The 21,813-nt window shown below is 38.3% G+C and overlaps 1 protein-coding gene and 1 long non-coding RNA gene across 4 annotated transcripts in view; one reads left to right on the top strand and one right to left on the bottom strand.

Annotated features, from left to right (window-relative positions):
- The window catches only part of PAK3 (p21 (RAC1) activated kinase 3), a 113,896-nt gene that overhangs the window by 31,537 nt on the left and 60,546 nt on the right, over positions 1-21,813 (bottom strand). For all 3 annotated transcript variants that reach the window (XM_036839485.1, XM_036839486.1, XM_036839484.1), the window contains 3 exons: positions 20,761-20,892; positions 19,340-19,505; positions 10,900-10,963 (listed from right to left, as the gene is read on the bottom strand). In XM_036839485.1, the coding sequence (XP_036695380.1) occupies positions 10,900-10,963; positions 19,340-19,505; positions 20,761-20,892 (362 nt within the window). The remainder of the gene's footprint in view (positions 1-10,899; positions 10,964-19,339; positions 19,506-20,760; positions 20,893-21,813) is intronic.
- Positions 1-21,813, top strand: part of LOC118888465 — a 400,177-nt gene that overhangs the window by 337,841 nt on the left and 40,523 nt on the right. The window lies entirely within an intron of this gene.

The following is a 21,813-nucleotide window of genomic DNA, read 5'->3' as shown; positions in this document are numbered from 1 at the left end:
CCACCTAGAGGGGTGGGATAGGGAGGGTGGGAGGGAGATGCAAGAGGGAGGAGATATGGGGATATATGTATACATATAGCTGACTCACTTTGTTATACAGCAGAAACTAACACACCAGTGTAAAGCAATTATACTCCAATAAAGATGTTAAAAAAATATACTAGTACAAACAATTAGAAAATTCAAGAGAACTTTTAAGTAATAAAATTAATAAATTAAAAAAACCCCAATATACTGTAAAAAAAAAAAAAGCATTGGTTTGACTCCACAGCCCATGCTCTTAACAACCATTTCATGTTCTGTTATAGATCTTTAGCATTTTGACAGCAATGCTAAGTGCTAAGTGCAAGTGTGGTACTTCCCAAAGCCCACGTTTGTATCTACTATGCTAAGCCACCTCCCTAAAATATTTCTCTTGCCTCTAATTTTCTATTCGCTTAGTCCATGTGCCCCCTTGGGAACCATTTAGTTTGTCCCTGGGCACGATAAGTCTGATTCCTTTGGCATAACCATACAAACGGTTCTTCCGTTTTCTGAATCAATTAAGATTGGTCATGTGGCCAAGAGTGAAGTGGACCCAGAATTAGTGCTTAGGACTGGACTTTATCTTCTGCCGAGTACTGAAGATACAATTACTCCTTGTAGGCCCCTATGTAGAAACTGTCTCACTATATTAATTCGCTTGGTATAAAAATATACAGATATATTTTTCAATGCTACCATACATTTACTTGTTTTGTTGAGATATATTTCCTTTAGGGCTCCAGAATGGTGAGGAACAGCGTTACTACTACTTGCAATAACTCTGCCAGAAGGGGAAAGATTCAGAGTGTTTTCTATAATTTGCCACTCAATTAAAAACTATCACTAAATTAAAAACAATAAAATTGCACAAAAAATCATGTTATCTAAGTCCCTTTCTAAGTATGCAGAATGTAGCGAGGGCCAGGCGGTATAGTCTTTAATTACTAGGATTATAAATAGGAACAGGGAATTTTTTGTTCTTTAGCTAGGGCATGACTTTTCCCAGAGTATTCATGATCATCTAATTTTAAATAGAGCTGTAACACATTATGGGTGTGGTGCCAGGGAGCTCAGTGTATTATAGTCCAGTGATAATGAGGCCACATTTACAGGCCTTAATCCCTGGAAAGGCCAGCTAACCCTCAACTACTCACTCCAACATTAAGTCTAAGCAGCTGTTTCCCAGTGTGTGCCACTGGTTTCAAGAGGGCCTAGACAGGAAAGGGGGGGCGGGTGGCTTAATACAAGCTCATTACTATGGCTGGAAAAAACAACTTGAAGTGCAAACTCTGCTAATGGTGGTTGATTGAGTGGCACCATCTTTCTTTACAAGGGACAGCACACAACACAGGGCATTTAAGAGCATTAAGTAGAACAAAGAGCATCTTCCATTGCTCCATAAACATTGTTCTTCACAAATGCTAATGTATTTCCAATCCCCTTCAACACAAAGCCTATTATGAAGCTCAGACTACATCTATTTAGTGCCTCATAGCTGTGTTCTACCTTGTACGGCCCAAAATAGATCCGATGAGGAAGCAAATACTTTTGGGGTGGGTGGTCTCACCCAAAGAATCGCTTCTGTAAGCACTCTAGATACCACTTCGGCTCTTGCCCATAGTTTCTTGAGCAAAGAAAAACAAGTCAGAGCACTTTATTCTCAGCACTTATCCCTGAGTTCTATGTTGTACACTACTTTGTCAGATTTGCAAAACAAGCTGTTATTCATCAAGTCCTTTAAGAAACAAGTTTCAAAAATATTCATCTTCCATATGGGAACTTCACATTAGAGTTAAGAAAAAGAGGGCTCCTCACTGAGTAGCAGAGATAAGTCTGAAAAGTATCTAACATGATATATTTACTTTCTCAAGCATTAAAACTAAAATTAATTTAGAGGGATGGGGATTGGGGGCTTCCAAAAAATGTTTGTTTGCCATTACTGATGAATTGGTTGTATCATCATTCTACATAATGATATGATTGGCAAAGACCCAGATGTTAGACAAAAATTCCTTTGGTCGGATACATATCTTTATGCATAGGAGGAAAATGATTTCAAGAAATGCTCCCACTGTCAGTTGCTGACAAATTTAGCTGCTTGGCTGATCTAATCTATACGAAGAGATACTACATGCAACAAAGATACTTTGGCATAATACAAACATGGGCTATATTGACGAATGGATTCTTCAGGATAGCCTTTTGTTTTGACACATAATTTCTTGTTAGAATTCCTTTCTTAAACACTTTCCCCTTTGAAGATCAGTGTGGGGACAGCTTTTATTATAGTACTAAAATCCCACATATTTGAACACGGTTGTGTTGAGAGTGTGGACAAACAGGCACCCTCAAACATTGCTGGTGGGAGTGTTAAATGGAACAACCTCTATGGAGGGCAACTTGGAAATGAAAAATGCACATATCCTTTAATGTAACAATTCCACTTTTAGGAATTCATCCTAATGATAAATTCGCATATGTATGAAATGGCGTGTCAGGATCTTCACTGAAGCCTTGTTTATAGCAGCAAAATATTGGAAACAAACTAAATGTCTATTGATGGGGCCTAATTAAATAAAGTATGGTACATCCAAACAACAAAACACTGTGCCTCTGTTAAAAAGAATGAGGTATGAACATGGAACCATCTCTAAGACATAGGCACATAATAGAAAAGGAGATATATAATGTTTTAACATTTGTGTTAAAAATACATGCATGGCGTGCACGTGCACACACACACGCACAAAGAGAAATGTACCATGTATACCCAAATACAAGGTAAGGGGCTCTCCCCCAATTTTTTCCTCAGGAGAAAAAGGGAATTGCCTTGTATTCAAATCCTTATAAAATCGCTCATGTAATGTAGTAATTCTCCATATCCATTTATTTTTATCCATAAAGTACAGTTTAGGAGAGATACATTAGGTTGAAATAGTCTCAATCAATGCTAGTTTTGGACACTCATAAACAGTATCTGTCAGAATTGGAAAGAAATGATGTAAATAAATTATTTCTAAAGGTGTTACCTCATAACTGCAGGTGTTAGATATCACAAACAAGCTTTTTAAAGGTCACTTTCAAATTAATGCACTGAAAAGGGCTCCCAGTAGCCAAAGATGGGACAGTTTGACCATCAAAAACAATAAAAAATGAGATTAATTGAAACAAACAGAAAACATAAAAAACCCATGAGTTTATAAAGATATTTTTTTAAATAAAAGAGAATACCATCTTCTCCCACTTAAAAAAAATCAAAACACCTTTCATTGGACACTTTTGGAAGTAGCTTGGGTACCAACATCTTACACTGAAAACTGGCAATTTAAAAATTAAGCATTTATCTTGATTTCCCTGTATGAACTATATTTTAGGGTAACCAAAGACTCCCTAGCTGAAGAGACAAAGTTCTTTTCAACAAAAGTATTTTAACTGATAAGTGTAGAAGGAATGACAGAATTAGAAAATTGCCATTCTGTTAACCCCTCATGAAATAATTGATTTGGGCAATAATCATCAATAGATGAAACCATCAGATGAAAGGCTGATGACAACTTTGCAGTGGAGGGGACAATCACCCACTGAATCTTCTGATCAATCTACTCATCACTAAAATATGGGACAATTAGACACTGTACCTCCTGATACAATATAATATGAAACATATAGCACCACCACCTATGAAGAAACCTTGCCAAAAATTGAACCTCAGCCTAATTAAGCTTCTAGATCTAACTGTCATTTATAGGAAATACAGGAAATATGGGAGCAAGATAAATGGCATCAAATGAAACTAATAGACAAATCTAGAAAGTGTATATTCTACAAGATGCTGATGAGTTTCTTCAGTAAGTCAGTGGTAGTGGTAAAAGAAGGCAGATGCTTTAGAGTACAGAGACTTAAGAGACACAACCAAATGTGATATGTGAATCTTTTTTGGATGCTGATTTGAACAAATCAACTATACAAACTGCAGTTTTGAGACAACTGGACAACTCTGATTATTGACTGGGTGTTAGAGGTTAAATTTTTATATATATGCGTTATAATGGCATCGTGATTAGATTAAAAACATTGATAAAAGTTGAATTTGGGTGATAAGAATATGGGAGGTCCTATACTATTTTCTCTACTCTTGCGTAAGTCTGAACATTTGTAACAGAAACTTTAAAAAGTGATATAGTAGAAAGTTACGTTGTGAAGATTTAAATATACACCTACAGGACAGATTCGGAAAACAATCATCTTAATGTTGTATAAATGGGTAATTGTAAGTAGGAATAAAATATCCAGGCACAGAATCATTCAAAGGTAGATTCAAAAATATTCAAAATGTAGATTCAAAAATATTTTATCTCAAAGATCTTAGAGGGAAGTCAGATGATGTACTTAGCTAACTGCTGGGAGACTCAAAAAGGGGCTCTGGGATTACAAAAACAATACAGATGCAGAGGCAGATTTTGAATTATACCGCTCGTGAAATGTGAGAGTAGAAAAATCTCTCCTAATTTATACGTGACTTTATACAATGTGTGGTTTTAAATATGTAAATAAGGGTGAATTAACAAGTTAAACATCACAAGTAGACATTCACCATTTAATCATATATCTGATAGTTTGTGTATTTAGGTGAGTTAAAAAACAGTGCGCCACCTAATATTTGAGCATACATGGTATGCGTGAGCACACATGCACACATGTGTATGTGCGTGTGTTTGTATGTGCGTGTATGTGCACAGAGATTCTATGAAAATATTACATACGAAACCAGAAACAACATCTTTCTGGAAGTTTCCTTTGTGCAGGGTAACTGGGAGGCTGAGGGAAAAGGGTTGGAGGGACACTTACTTTTCACTGTCTACTCCTCTGTACCTTCTGAATGTTATACCATGTCCAAGTATTATCTACTTAAAAGAATTAAACTCAAACAAACAAACAAATAAAAAACCCCACAGTATTGCTTGTATCTCTCAATTTGTTTCATAACACAGCCCCAACTGATCTTTCTAGCATTGTATCCTGTTAATTCCCCTGCCAAACTGTACCTTTGACTGTCTATAGAATTGGAATTCTTGATTTAATTCTTCTGGTCTTTTTGATACTCATTCATCCAATACTTGCTGAGTATTAACTCTATGCCAGACATCGTTGCAGGCCCTAGGGACATCAAAATGAATGAAACCTACAGTCTGAAGTGAGTGTTCATTTGGTTTTCTTCAACGGAAACTTCCCATAATCCCAACTTGTTAAATCCCACACCTTCTCAAGTCACTATTCAAACGCACCCTCCTTGAAGAGTTCTTCATCATATCTCCTCCCTGGCTATAAATGATCTGTCCCTCCTCTCTGTCCCCATAGCTCTTTATAATTACATTACATTACTTACTGTATTTTGCTCTATATAATAATAGTAACTGTGGGTGTGACTTTTACCCCTAAAAATAACTTATCGTTTATGGAGTCCTTCACTATGTGCCATGTACTGTGCAAAGCACTTTAAATACCTTCTCTCATTCATTTCTCACAACCTTATGAGGTATGTGAATTCTGCTTACAATGACAGAAAACTGGTGCTTAAAGAAACTAAATAAATTGCCCACAGCCTTCTGATTTCGGAATCTGGACTCTGTCTTTCTCTTCAAATTTTCCAAAAATTCTCCCTTTATTCCATCATGGTTTTCAAAGTTTCAAGCAATTTTACATGTCTAGACAAGCTAAGATATAAGTGGTGTAGACATGCCCATGCGGATCAAAGCTGTAGGACTCAGGACATACACAGAAAAGATGAGTTAGGGCTGGGGTAGCCAGAGAGAGAGATTCATGGGGGAGATGACAGTGAAAAGAGTGTGTGGATAAAGTATGGGGGGAAAGGTACACGCATTTGGGAGTAGGGCGGACCTGCTTATTTCTCGATACAACTTTCCGTTTCTCCCCATCAAATGTTCAGAACCTGGTTCTTAACTACTACTCTGTACTACACATAGTAGGCCCTCAACAAAAGTTCGCTGAAGGAAACACGTTATTTGTTAAACTGGATCCAAACCATTTCCTCTGAGCTGCTTCCTCAAAAATATTTGTTTTATTATAATGTTGAAGAGAAAACAAATAGAAACCTCAAAGAGAAAAAGAGTCTGTTGTTCAGTGCATTCTCATTTAAGGAAAGACCTTAAAATGAATTCAAATCTATTAATGAGAAATATGTTCGGACAGCTGCCAATGTTCGTGAATTCAGCCCTCTGTTACACAGCTACTGCTTATTCAGGGATTACACAGGTTTGCCAATGATAGCTGTTGACTGAAAATAAATATTTAATTTTGCTGTCTCACCCTACCTCATTTATTAAACAAGTTCTTTTATATAACTATCCTAAAGAGTGAAGATTCTTTAAGTCTCCACCAGATGTATTTCTGACAAACTCATATTGTCAAGTTAATGATAATTTGGGGGGTACCGGTCCCTTTTTCTTTCTTTCTGTTTTTTTTAAAACTTTACATACATCTGCTCAAAATATTTAGATTTGGTGGCCACGTACAGAACACTTTTCACAGCAAACCTGATGAAATAATGTCATTTTTAGCTTTCCACTCACAGCTATGGCCTCAAATGATTAGACATGCAATTCTGAATTTGATTTATGGAAGATGGAGCCCAATTCTCTGGCCCCAGGCCTGAATGCTGGGATGGCAGAAACCCACACTGGAAAAATTTTGTTTTCCAAGTAGATGAGGGTGATTAATGGAGAGGTTCCTCTCAAATCCGGCTCCCAAGAGTAAGCTGCTGTGCTCCAGGGAGCTAAAAATGGAATACTGGGGCTGATTATTCCCAGCTCCAAATGATTACGGACATAGGTTTGAATGTCACCATCAATGAAAAGAAAAAAAAAACTCTATAAATTGAGAGTAGAGACTAGTTTATCTAACTTGGTCAATACTTCATGGGAAAATCCATTGAGAGCAATTTAAGTAAAAGAAAAATTAATTTAAGTGGGTTCTTTTCTGGTCTAGAGAGAAATAAATCAATATTTTGCTCATTCCCTTTAAAAATTAAGAACAGAGAACAAAAATCTACTAAAAATGAAAAAAAATCATAATTCGTTAATTAAATAAATGATAGAGTTACAGTAAATAAATAGATTTAAGTTACTAGCTTATATTTTAAAAAGCTACATAATTACATCTTGATTTTATATTATGACCATTTTGGTTGGGTGCGTGTGTGAAAATGGCAGAAGGTGAAGCCAACATGGATGAAAAAGACAGACACAAATAGCTAAAGGAGAACAAAATCAGATGTGGTGAGGCTGATCTAGTGATTATGAGAAACAGTTAAAGACACACTGCAAAACACAGAGACAGAGACAGAAAGAGCAAGATACACATGTATATACTCATGAAAAGACAGAGGACAGAGGAAAGGGAGAGCTAGAAAGACAAACATTTTCATTAGTTCAGCAAATATTTATTGAGGCCAAAACAGATCCAGAGAGATGGGGGAAGCAGACAGGGGAAGTTCTGTAAGTCCCTGAGCTTGGCCAAATGAACTCTGATTGTTGATCGAAACTGTACAAAATTGTTTTGGGGGGATCCACCAACTGCAACAGCACTGTGCTAGACAGTAAAGGCGACAAAAGGATAAATCAAAAAGACTCCCCACCCTCTAAGGGCTTACTTAAAAGTTGAATGGGGTCTATGAGTGAACTCTCTGCTGGTTTCATCATTCTTGAAAATGATGAACTCGCTGGGAATATAAAAGAGACCTTTCCGCAGCGGCAAGCAGGATTTCTCCTTTGATTTTTCATTTTAGATTATAAAGGCTTTACAAAGGTATGCAGAAATAGAGAACTTTCCTTTTGCACCTTCAGAGGTCAGAAGCATAAATAACAACCAGGAGGGGAAATCTCTTTGGTATGCCAAGTTGTTTGGCAGCCTAATCTTTGCTCTTGGAGAAATCAGTCTTGCTTCATTACCTAGTATCTCCCAGAAACCATCTCTTACTTTTTTTCTTTTCTAAATTCAATGATATTTTTGGCTCCGTTGGGTCTAAGTGAGAATGAGCAATCAAAACAAAATTATAACATTTTCCGCTCCTCAAAAGACAACTCCGAATATAAAAACACTTTATGAATAAATAAATAGCTCCCATTTAAACCTACAACTAGGGCAGTGTTGTCCATTAGACATAAATGTGAGCCATATTTTAAATTTGGGGGAAACTATATTTTAAAAAGCTCAAAAGGTGAAATTAATTTTAATAATATATTTTATTTAACACAATGTATGTAAAATATTTCAGCATGTAACCAATATAACATCTATTAATATGATATTTTGCATTGTTTATTTCATAGTAACTTTTTGAAATCAGGTGCATATTTTATACTTGTAGCATATCTCAATTTGGACTAGCCACATTTCAAGTGCTCAATAGCCACATGGCTACCATATTGGACAGCAAAGGTCTGGAATGCTACTTCTCTATGGATTGTGTATCACTTCCTATTGTTAGCTCCATCAAAGATCCAACTAGATTAAACTAAAATCTAAAAGGTAACTTTTGGGACTTCCCTGGTGGCACAGTGGTTAAGAGTCCGCCTGCCAATGCAGAGGACACGGGTTTGAGCCCTGGTCCGGGAGGATCCCACATGCCGCGGAGCAACTAAACCCATGTGCCACAACTACTGAGCCTGTGCTCTGGAGCCCGTGAGCCACAACTACTGAGACCACTCACCACAACTACTGAAGCCCACGCGCCTAGAGCCCGTGCTCCGCAACAAGAGGAGCCACCGCAATGAGAAGCCCGCCCCCGCTCGCTGCAACTAGAGAAAGCCCGCGCGCAGCAATGAAGACCCGATGCAGCCAAAAATAAAATAAAATAAATTTAAAAGGTAACTTTTGCCTTCCAAGTCACTTTAGTGCAAAATACTGTGTTTTTTTAACCTGCCTTATGGTGTTAACCTTTTGGACAAAAAGAAAGTGAGCTGAGGTTTGTACATGGACTTGAGAAGGCATGGCTTCCTGACTTAAGTAAAACAACCAGTTCACTAGAACTTCTAGTTCATTAGGAGTTAAGGAGGAAAACTCCAGGTGAAACAATGGCTACAGAAGCCAGCCCTGCCCTGCACTTAGGTGAATTGAGTAGGCATGTCACCCAAGGTACCCTATTTAGCCTCTTCAAGCATTCATCACTATAGATTGTAAGTTCCTTGAGGGCCCACACTATCATTAGTGAGCTCTGTTTCTCTCGCATTTAACACAGTGCCTGGCACATAGTTGGTGTTCAATAAGTGTGTGCTGAACAAATAAATTAATTCAAATAAATACAGTCTCTCATTTGCACTAGACACATTTCAAGTGCTCCACAGCCACATGTTAGTGGCTATCATATAGGACAGTGCAGATGTAGAACATCTCTATCAGCACAGAAAGTTCTAGGGGACAGCACTGTCCTAGAGCAATGGGAAGAAATACTATCTGACTTGTTAAGTTTTAGGGGCCCTCTAGAGACCACAAAACCTTTTTTTATGAGCATGTGAGAATACCAGTGATAGCAAATGACAAAGAAAGAAGCAAGAGCACAAACAGGTATATATTTTGCCCTCCTAGAAAGTTTAAATGCAACAAAATTACGGTTTCCACTGCAAGAAGACACTTGGCCATATATTTCTCCCTTAGTTTCTGCCTCCTTCTTAGGGTCTTCTCACCTTGATTCCCACCAGGCACAGTGCCCAAGGAGTGTCCCTCTTACCCTCTAGCCCAAATGTCTAATGAATGTTTTCCCTTATTTCCCGAGATAAGTTGGCAATTTCAAAAGAAACTTTAGTAAAAAAGCTAGGGGGAAAACGAAATAAAATATAAAAAATCACAAAAACAGTCAAGCTTATATACAGTATATGATTTTTCCATTGGCTGAGGGGCTAGCACAATTTTGCAGGCACATTAGCTGTATCCCTTTCTTCCCAGCCCCTTGTTTCAGTCAGGAGACCTCTGGGGTGCCTGGCATACAGTTGTTGGTACACCTAAATATCTTGTCTCATTTCCCATTTAAGGACACCCCTTTAGAACGCTTCATTTCTCTTTAAACAAAACATTTCCCTGTTTCAAACCCTGTTGCCTACTCAGGAACTCCTGTTTAGTTTCACATTAAGGCTTGAGAAACATGCCTAATTACAGCTGGCTTGTAGAACTGGTGACTCCCACCGTTAGCTCTGGTGAATGATCTAGCCCCCTGGTTTCCAGGTCTAGCTGATGGTCAGGATTATCTGAGGAACTGTTCCAAAGTTCAGATTACTGGGCCCCGCTCCAGACTTCTGAATCAAATCTCTGGCAGTAGAGCCTGAGAATCTTTATTCTTACTAGCATACTAAGTGAAAATGATGCACTCCATCCCATTTAGGGATTATTGATCTATTTCTTCCTTACTCAGATAGCTAACTCTGCCCACCTCTGGATCATTCAATAAGGACCTTCCCTACCATCACTCTGTCACTTTACAGTTTGAGAATGAAACAGGATCTTAAGCATAACATCCATACAGATGTAGAGGGGGACAGGGATAAAGGGGGTTTTCATACAAGCTTAGAGGTTTCTATAACTCTACTGCTTTTCTAGAGGAATCGGTTTGAATCGTCTAACTCTATGGGATGAAAGCATCTGTAAATAATTCACTGTTAACCTGACAATAGTGAAGATTCCCGCAGGATATGTTCCTAGGTTAATTAACAGTCTGCCAGCCAGAAAGGCCAATATTAAGAATGCAAAACATGAATATAACCTAGAAAATGAGAAGCATAATTTACTAGAAATTCAAGCTGTTATTGCATTTTAATATATGTCTCTGGTGCTCATCTTTTGATAGTTCACATAATAATCACTTACCCTTGACCTATTTTTTCAAATCTTGTGTATTTTTTCTTTGGGTCACCAACACTCACAATGCTTCCTGAGGGGAGGGAGGGAAGAGAGAGAGAGAGAGAGATTTAAATTGATTGATTTTCCTCTACTTAATATTAAAATTTAAGATGCCAGAGTCAATGACAAATAAAATATTAGAGCAATATTCTTATGTGATTTCTATAATTTATATGGATAATGATATATTTTATTAAAGTAACAAACAGTAATATATTAATTAAACTAGTAGTAATAACCCAGATGCTTATACTCAAAATTGATGATGTTTGGGAAACAAGAAGGACTGAACATAACCCAACATTTATAAAAAGTTCCCATAAAAGGATACTGTAGATTAGGAGATAAAAACATCTAAGGACTTGTACATAGTATTTAATAAAATCACTATCTTCTCTGAATTGGAGTAAAATTGAGTGCTACAGTACATTCAGTTTTGCTGGACAAATATCTCTTGAGCAATTAATATGCACCCAGTACTGCACTAAGGGTGATGGGGGATGGGGAATGGCTCTAATAAAGAATAAAGGTTAATCATAAAGTAATGAGGCTTACTGTTTTAAAAAACTTACATCCCTGTACACCTGAAACTAATGTAATATTGTAAAACAACTATATCTTAATAAAAATTTGTATGATTATAAAATAAAATCCTAAAGAAACCTCCATACATCCCTGAACCTAGGACCCTACTAGCACTCCAAACATTTTTAACAGCTTTACTGAGATATGATTTCCACACCGTAAAGTTCACTCACTTAAAGTGTACAATTCAATGGCTTTTAGTAAATTTTTAGAGCTGTGCAAAGTTACTAAATTTTACCATGATCTCATTTTAGAGCATCTTTAGCATCCTAAAAAGAAATCTTGTACCTGTTAGCAGTCACTCTTGATCCCCTCTTTGCTTACCAACCCATCCCTAGGCAACCACTCATCTACTTTCTGTTTCTATAGGTTGTTCCAAACACTGTGGAGTAAGTTTACAAGCCACACAAGAAAACCATTAATTTATCATGTTTGGCTCTGGGAAAAAATATTGGTTTTTTGCAATTTCAAAATTTCAAGGCCACTACTCAGAGGATCAATACCTGCCACCACTCAGAATAAATCTAAAGGAAGTGACATTGACTCTACAATGCAATGCTCAAATAGGTACAGAAAAATTCCGTGCCATGGCAGCATCGTGGGAATAAGTTCTCAAGTGGACTACTTTGAAGGGAATCATTTATTTGGATACTTCTGGCCCTCCTTTCTTTCCTTATGGAAGCAAACATCAGTATCGTTACCTTTAAGTTACATCTTACTAACATGGCCCCTATTCAAAGAAGTGTAGAGTCAGTTAGTATAACAAGATTTATACACATGAACTAATCCAGAGAAGGTCTGTGGAGTCTATCTCCTAATTGTCACTCTTATCCATTCCCTCCTCTTCATACCCATGGCCACTGCCATTGTTCAGGTCTTCAACATCTCTTGTTCAAACAATTGTGCTAGTCGTTACCTACCTCTAAACTCTGCCTTCTCTAATTCCTTTTCCACAATGCCTTTGGAATAGGGTAACCATGTAACTCATAAACGAAGACTATCTTGGATAAACTGAGATGTGAGGTCAGCCTACTTCAGAGTGATTTCACTCCATTATCCACAAATCGTCAAAAGTTCCCCCTTACTACAGGATCAATTTCAAATTTCTTAGTCTGGCATAGAAGGCCCTTTACCATCCAGCAGCATCTAGCTCCTACCTAACCAGTCTAACCTCATATTATTCCTCTCCTCTCCATCCCTCCGACTTTATATCCTAGCAACACCATCACTATCCAAGGCTTTGGTCTTCAGACATGCTCCCTCTTTCCCTTTCCTATCAAACCCATGAATTCCTATTTATTATTTAAGTATAATATCAAGTCATCCTTTGTGAACTCTTCTCTGATCATTCTAATGAGACTTACATGCTTCTTTTTGAGGGCAGGAAGCTTGTCTTTTCATCCCTGTTACTTCAGTGCCCAGAACAGTGGCTGCCACTGAATTTGTTGACTAAATGAATGTGAACAAGAAAATATGTATTCAAGAGCTAAACTGTGTGCTACAGACAATACTTCGTGCTAATTTAGACATGATCTATGTTCTGGGCTAGTGAACAACTTAATTCAGACCTACCAGTAGATAGTATACCTGGAAAAAAATAATAAATTAAATGTTTCATTCACGGATTGTTCATCCATGGTTGTTAGGTTTGTTGTTGTTTGTTTTTTGTAAGAGAAGTCCATGTTTCAGTTAGGTTAAATAAGACTCACATAATTCTTTTCCTCTTGTATTCCCAATCTCAGTCAATGGTACTACCATCTGTCTACTCAGTAGCCTGAGTCAGAGATCTGGGAGTCACCCTGACTTATCCCTTACCTTCACTCCCCACGTGTAGTTGCCCACTGAGTCCTGGGCCTATATCTGTTTACCTCCTAGATACTTTTTGAATCTGTCGTTTCCTCATTACTACTGTTCTAGTTAGGCCCTCACCATTTTTTGTTTGGGCTATTCCGACAGCCTCCTAACTGGATTCAGAATTTCCAGCCTCTGCCCACTCGAGTCCAGGCTCCACACCTCTGTCAGGATGCTCTAAGTGCAGACCTGATCACGTGATTCTCTGGTTCAGGGGTCCTGGATGCTTCCTCCAGGGTAAAGCTCAAACCCCTTGGCATGGAATGCAAGGTTCTTTGTATCTGGCTCTTGCTTCATTCTCCATCTCATCTTCCCCACTTCCCCACTAGAACCTTATGCTCTCACCATAACAAACGAATTGTAGCTCATGATCAGATCTTGTTTAGCGATTTGGTTCCCTCTCTTAAAACTCCAGTCCCCATATCCACCACCAGTTCTACTGATATATTCAAGTGGCACTGAATAAGTTAACGTTCCCAACCATATACTTTTATACTTTCTTTACATGCTATTCTCTGCCTGCAATGTCCTTCTTAAGTTTTCTTCCTGGCAAGTCCTTGTTCATGCTTCAACTCAGCTTCAGCTTCAACTTATGCCTCCTCTAGGAAGCCTTCTCTGATTTTTTTTTGAATAAAGTTAATAATTTCCCTTCTCTGTACTGCTATTGTACCTTCTCTCTCTCTCTCTCTTTCTGCCTCCTCTTTTGCTTTTTTTCTTGTTTTTGCTCTTGCTCTCCTTCTCTGTACTTAATACACCATCTATCTATATCTATGTATTTGACATCCCCTTATAGACTGTGTCGTAAGGACAGGGGCCATGTCTTTTCATCTGTGCATCCTCAGTGCTTCCTCATATAATGCTGTAGGTGAAATACATTGGTTACTCAATAAATGTCTATTGAATTAAACTCAAATAAAATTAGGACTTTCATTTAGTAAATGCCCCGTATTTTAAGGCAGGGGTAAGAGAATGTATTTTACTTGAGCTATCTCTATAGAATACCACCAATTTAATGATTTCTGAGTTGCTATTTCATTTTTCAAATTGTCTCACAGATTTCTACATCACTGAGAACTACCCTCCTTCAAGCCAGCTATGAATGGGTAAGGACCTGGAACTTAAAAATTTTTTTAATGAAATGACGATTTTAAAGTCACTTGAAACCACAGTTTTATTAAGCAAAGTCTTCTAAGAAAGTTATACCATTAAGTTGCTGAGCAAACTCTTTTCCATAGACTGAACAAAAGCAAATAAGCTTCAGCCCAAGCCACTTTCTGAATTATGACCAATTCCAATTGGCAGGCTTTAGTTAATGAGGTTTTTATTTTATTATTTTATTTTATTTTATTTTTATACAGCAGGTTCTTATTAGTTATCTATTTTATACATATTAGTGTATATATGTCAATCCCAATCTCCCAATTCATCCAACCTCCCACCTCCCACCCCTTGCTTTCCCCCCTTGGTGTCCATACATCTTTTCTCTCCATTTGTGTCTCTATTAATGAGGTTTTATGGTAGTAAATGATTCAACTTTTATTACCATGGTATGCAGGATAAAAACAACAACAACAACTGGGAATAAATCCTTTCATGAGGATTACCAAAAGACAACCATTTTGATGCGCTTCTGCTTCTGAATTTAACTGCTATTCAAAGAAAATGGCGTCCTCATGCCCATTACCGGTCACAGGAGAGCGTGTGCTGCCACCTACCGCTGCTAAACAAGTGAACAGGAGGCCTTGTGTACCATTCCGAATTACAAAACAAGCTTTTACAGTGACCTCCTTCATCAGAGCCATTATAATTTGTGTTCCTAAATTATACTAAAGAAAGGAAAAAACAGTGGTACACAATAGGCATAAAGAGACAAAAATCAGCAACTCAGAATCCAGAGGAGAAAATGATGGCAATAGCAGAACAACTTCCAACCAGAGCAATTTCCTAAATGAGAAACAAACCATTCACTTTAAAGTACAAGGATTTAAGAAATCACTAAATACTAGTGTTTGAAAATAGGGTTCATGATGTGGTTTCAGGGACAGAAAAGTCCAGCAATGTGTTCTCCTACATATCAAATAAACTAAGTTGAACTCCAAGCATTAAAAGACTGTCTGTTTGGCATAATGAAGGTTTCGGTTTCTGAGAGAAAGCAAAAGAACTCTCTAAACTAATGTTAGTTCTATCTGAGGGGGGATTCGGAGAAAGAGTTTTGAGCGGGGAATGCTGGGGGAGGGGAGGGACTGGGGGGGGGGTGATTGTACAATTTTGCTGACAGTCAGCACCTTTTGAAAAATGTCACTAAAATGTAGGGGTTTCTTTATTTTCCAGCAGATTCAGACCAGACCACAGTGAACAAGGCAGACCCAGGCTATCTGTCTGTGTAAAACTGAAAGATGACCTGTTCATTTCAGCCATTAATGATCCCATGGTCTGGCTCCCACAATCAGTATCTGTGTGGAAGAAGAATAGCCTGACAGCTCTGTGGTCTGGGCTGCCCACGTCATAGTAATCAGATCCCTGAGACTGAAGGTGAGGCCGCCCTCCCCTCCTCCCCACGCTTATGGTGGGGTCCACCCTGGTATGGGCCGTAGGCCATTCTCCTACCTCCCTGTCTCCCTTTTCCCTCTCCTTTGCCTCTTAGTACAGGCTCCTTTACGCCTTCCCCAAGCTCCTCCTCCTCAGTGATTTCTGTGCAGGGCCCATACATCTGGGATTATTGCTGGTTTCAAACATTCTGTCCCCCCTGAAGATCCTAGGCCCCAATTTTTTATATTGAAAAATATGGTTGCTCTCATGGTGGAAAAAACAGCATAATAATTCTAAGCAACTATTTATTGTGCTGGGTGTCTTACATACTTTGCCTCATTTGGTCCTCACAAAGTCCCCATTATACCAGTACAATCATCTCCATTTTTCAGATGAAGACACTAAATTTTAGAGGAGTTGAGTGACTTGTCTAAGGACACACAGCTGGTCTGGGTCTATGACTCAGACTCAGTTATGATTCACTTCAAAGTCTGTCCTATTGTATTATCTTATTAAGGCTTATATTCATGTAATAAGATAGTAACTACCATTTATTGAGCACCTATTGTGTACCAAGTACTGTTGCTGGAGGTTTTTACATACATTATTCTCATTGAATTATCATAATGCTATAAGGTTGGTACCATTATTATCCCCATTTTTCTTAATGAGGAAAAAGAGGTCCAGAAAAGTTAAAATAACTTGCCTAAAGTGACACAGCTGGGAGCAATGGGCTTGTGATTTGAATCTGGGCCTTTCTGACGCCAATACCTGTCCTCTTAGCCATAGGTTGGGCTGCATAAAATCCATCCTATAGACAGAGTCCTAAAATGTAGTTATGATTCTCATCCCCATTTGGCCAATAAGAAATGAAGTTTCAGAGGGGTTAAATAACTAGCTTAAGGTTATATAAGCGAGTAAGTGGCAGAGACAGGGCCCAGAGAGGGCGATGGTGAAGCAGAAGCAGTAAAGACTGACTTTGCAGACTTTGCAGTAAAGCTCAGCCTGGATTTGCTTCGTGAAAAACACTCCTCCATTTCTTGGCAGGTGTGCCCTGCCGACATCTGTGAGCACAGGTAGGGTTGAGAGTTGCAGTTGGCCCACAGGCTGGAGGGAAAAAGATTCTCTCTAGGCCCGAGCATTCTCCAATAGAGAAAAAAACTGACTTAATTCTTAATTAAAAAATGTAATCAAACATGGCTTTTCCCTCTTCATCATGTTGCTCAGTGTAGGGCAGAATAAACAACAAATTATAAAACCCACAGCTCCAGAACCATTACAGTTTGCAAGCAAAACAAGATCTTGCTCCCTCCTCAAAATAATGCCTGTTTCTCTGTCAGTGAACTTAAGAAAGCTCTAAATGTATTTTCATTATAATAAATCTACTGAGACTTGAAACAGTTATCAAATAATCAATTTTACTAAAGCGATGCTGCTAGATTTATAAAATCTGATGTAATCTCACAGGTCATGTAAAATAAAGGAAAAAAACTGAGGCAATTGTCTGAATACTTGAGCTGAAATTATCCAGGTAATTCTTTCCTTTATTCCTTCCCTTTTACACAAATAGACAGTTGGCAAATGCAGAAGCAAAGTGGGTAATGGAAAGAGTATAAGCTTTGAAGGCAAACAGATTTGAATTCCAACTCTGGCTCTGCCACTCATTAGTTTGGTGATCTGGTCACTTTAGCTTTTTGAGGCTTACTTTCACTGATCTATAAAATGAGGCCATGAAAATCTACCACAAGGGATTACTGTGAAAATTAAACTTGATAATGTATGTAAAGTGGTCAGCAGAGAAGGCACTTAATAAATGGGAATTATTGCTGTTGTTATTAAGGAAATAGTTGGTATTAGCACTAGAGGCATGTTTAATCATGTACAGTAAAGTCGGTTGGCTAAGGTCCCTCAATTCCAGTTCTGAGCGCTGACATCTGCAACCCAAACCTTTGCCTTTCCAAATACCTCTGTGTTAGACTGTCTCAACATCAGCACTGTTGACATTTGGGGCTGAATAATTCTTTGTTGCGGAGGGGAAAGGAAGGAGGCTACCCTTTGCATTATAGAGTGTTTATAAGCAAGCATCCTTAGCCTCCATCCACTAGATGCCAGTGGCATTCCCTGTGCTGTGACAATAAACATGTCTCCAGATACTGCCAAATGTCCCCTGGAGGGCAAAATGGCCCTACGACCACCTCTGCAGAGTCTTCCTGTGGCCTATAGCCTGCACTGCTTTCTTCCTTTCCTGAGTTCTTTTAGACAGACAGTTGCATGAAACAAGATGGCCTCCTATTCTCTAATTATATCACACTATTAAATCTTATCTTTCAAATAAAATTGTAAGTTTCTTAATATCAGGAAATTGTTTTTCTATAGTTTCTTCCAAAGACTCTGGCATAGAACAGGTAAGTAGGAACCCAGTCAAGATGCATTTGTCTGCTAATTTTTTCACCCATTCAATCAACAAGCATCTGTTAAGTGCCTTTGTGTACCAGGCACTTTATTAGAGCTGGATGTAAGGGAAAAGAAGACACAATCTCTGTCTTTAATTTAAAGAGCTCCCAGTCTAGTGAAGGAGACAGACAAGTACAGTGTGATATTTGCTGCAATAAAGGTAGTGGAAAGAAGGTCCATTGACTCAGACTGAGAGAGACAAGGAGGGCTTTCCTGAGGAGGTGTCTTTTGAGCTGAGGTTTGAACGATGAGTAGGAGTTAGTCAGATTGGAGGCACGAACTGTAGATAACTAGTGGTTTGTTAGATGCTTTTGTAGTATGAGTTTAATGAATGTGCTTCACAGAACTTTGACTCTTTTCAACAGAGGATTTTTTTTTAAATCTCTTTGACCCAGAAAGCTAAGTGGAAGAGGAGTGTTTCGTTAAATGGAGCGAGTGTGTATGCACAAGCCTGGGTACACTAATGACACTGGGTACACTGGGTACACTAATGACACTGCAGGAAGGAGGCTGTGAGCATTTGCTGGCCCTGCCTCCCTGTCCACATAGCAATGTTCCTAAATTAAGAGAAAAGGCAATTTTATCGTGGCTACCCACTTTGATTGACTGTGTTGGGTTTTGAGGTTGAATTATCCATCATGATTGATCAGGTGGGGGCCCCTGGGGTATGATCATAAGATATTTTTCATCAGACTGATCCCTTTTGGGGGTATAATCTTAAAATAAAACTTACTACATAATTCATTTAGTGAAGTTTTCACCTTAATTGATGTTTTTCAAGTGAAAACGCTTGGTTTCTGTGCAATTAGGAGTATGAGGGAGGGGGTGATCTGGAATACACAGTGAGTCTCAAACTTTTCATCTTGTGATGTCAGGGAGCCTGGAGTTCATGCAAGCAGGTTCAAATTTTTGAAGGTTCAATTTCCACTCTAGGTGGAGAAACCCTCTCATGAAGAAACTAATGATGGCAAAACAAAAAACAACTCACTTAGCTTCTCTAGGATCTCCTCATCTGTCATCTTGGATTTTTTCCTTTGCCGATCTGTGTTTCTATACAAAGTACTGGAATTGGCGTTCTCAGCAGAAGGTGGTGTGACCTCTTTATTTGGTGCTGCTGGTGAAGCAATGGATTCAACCACGGAACGAGTGTAGATCTTAAAGACAAAAAATCTGGTTACAGATTAAAGACCAAAATAATGCTACAATTGATGAACCTACATTGACACATCAGAATCACTCAAAGTCCATAGTTTACATATGGTTCACTCTTTTTTTTTACACATACACACAATGATTTATTATCATGTACTTTCATAATTATTAGATGTATCCTTTACAATAATGACTTCAGAAGTATCCATTTTTGTAGATCATTAATAAATTCAATGTTCCTTGAATCCAAAATCACTAATTGGGTACGGGTGATACAGATACTAGTGAAAATTCTATAACGAAAGAGTTGTAAGACCTTAGACAATTAAATCACTTTCCTAAAGTTTTAGGGTCTGATTATGCCTGATATGTCTCTTCTAATTCTCAAAATTTATGTTTGGCCTTCCCCTCTGAGTCTTTCTTTTCAGAAATGCCTTTTCTGTCTCCCATTATCTTTTATATGGGATGGCAGCCTCCAGGGCCATCAATTTCTGTAGAGATACTTACCAAACTGTATTTACCTACAGAAGTCAAGTAGGAGGAACTAGACGAGCAAACTATAATGAAGGTAGAGTTGGGCTGTTGTATTTTTGGCCACACAGAGAGTGGACCAATAGGATTATGATATTCAAGTACCCTATTTTTCATCACTTTCAATCCATCAATCATATGGTTCACTCTTAATGTTGTACATCCTATGGGTTTGGATGAATGTATAATTACATGCATCCATCATTATGGTATCACACAGAGTATTTTCTCTGCCCTATAGATCTTCTGTGCTCCACCTATTCATTCCTCCCTCCACCCTGCCCCTCAACCTTTAATGAGTTTTTAAAGACAAGTGATTTCTATCAAAAAAAGATCTTTAAGTTGCTTCAAGTATGTATACTGCCCTTGAAAGCTCTCAGGAGCTAGTCTTTTGAGGCCCCCAAACATGCTGTGCTAATTGTGGTCTTGGTGCCTCTGCTTATGCAATTCTTCCTACCATATTCCCATGGCTTTCGTTCTCTTTCTTAACTTCTGCAGCAGTTTTAAAATTTAGCACTTATTTGTATATTGCTTGGTAGTATTCTCTAATTGTCATGTGCTAATCTGTATCCTCAAAACAGCAACCCCAACCAAATTTTTATCTTATACTCTAGTTCCGGGAACATAGATGCTCAACAGATACTAGATGATTAACTAAATTCTGACTCTAGGACTAGGCCAAAGGACATCTGTTGAATCATTTGGAAACGGTCACTTGGGACTTACTGATTTCGTATGCTCTGGTCTCGGTGCAATGACTGGCGGCGGCTCATTGTCATCTTCTTCTTCTTCCTCTTCTTCATCTTCTTCTTCAGACACAGGAGGAGCCAACGGAGGCTCTGATGCTGTTTTTGTACTCTTACGGGAAAAACAAAGTTGAAAGACCAGGTATTAACTCCTCATTGTTTTTCTTCAGAAGTGAGAAAAGGGGGATAAAATATCTAAGCATGTAGGGATAGGAAGGAACTCCATCTTTTACAAATGCACACAACCATCTACAGTTTGGTGGCCAGAACCTGCCCACATTCAGAGATAAATTCAGGTCAGGATTTAAGCACCATGAAATTTGAAAAATTCCTTTTATTTTCCACTGAGCTCAAAAACAGTGAGCTATTCATTTAACATTTTCAAGTTCAATGTTTTTGAAATCAATGAGTATATTTTAAACATCAAATGAATTGCTATTAACGCCTTGAATTGGTACCGGGCAGATTGTCAATGTGTTGATTGACAGTTTGTCAACCAGCAAAGGGCTATTTTGTGCCTAAAGATCAGAGCATGCATATGGATATGGCATAAATACAGCTCTGCAAATACTCACTAAGTACAAGCAAGCCCATAAATGTTTCTTTCCTGTTCAGCCTCCTGGAAAGAAGCACTCAGAGAATAACAGACATGAAGATTTAAGGAATACTCATCTACATAAATAATTATTCAATCTCAACCAACAGGTAAATGGTGATTTGCAATGTGAAAAATTTCAATAACACCAAAAATAATGACAGCAACCACAGTATCTAGGGTTGGTTCTTGATCATTCACATTAATGCAGGGGTAAAATGGTACCAAAGGTGGATTTTGAAATAACTATGGCCATGGTACTCAAAGTGTGGTCCCCAGGTCAGCATCATTAGCATTATCAAGGAACTTGTTAGAAATGCAAATTCTTGGACTCTATCCAGACCTATGAATCAAATTCTGGGGGTGGGACCCAGCAATCTGTGCTATAACAAGCCTTCCGGGTGATCCTGATGCTTGCTTAAGTTTAAAAATCACTGA

The sequence above is a fragment of the Balaenoptera musculus genome, chromosome X (genome assembly GCF_009873245.2).
Source record: "Balaenoptera musculus isolate JJ_BM4_2016_0621 chromosome X, mBalMus1.pri.v3, whole genome shotgun sequence".
NCBI classification, from domain to species: Eukaryota; Metazoa; Chordata; class Mammalia; order Artiodactyla; family Balaenopteridae; genus Balaenoptera; species Balaenoptera musculus.
The sequence above is the reverse complement of the archived record's forward strand: the minus strand, read 5'-3'. Positions and strand labels throughout refer to the sequence as shown.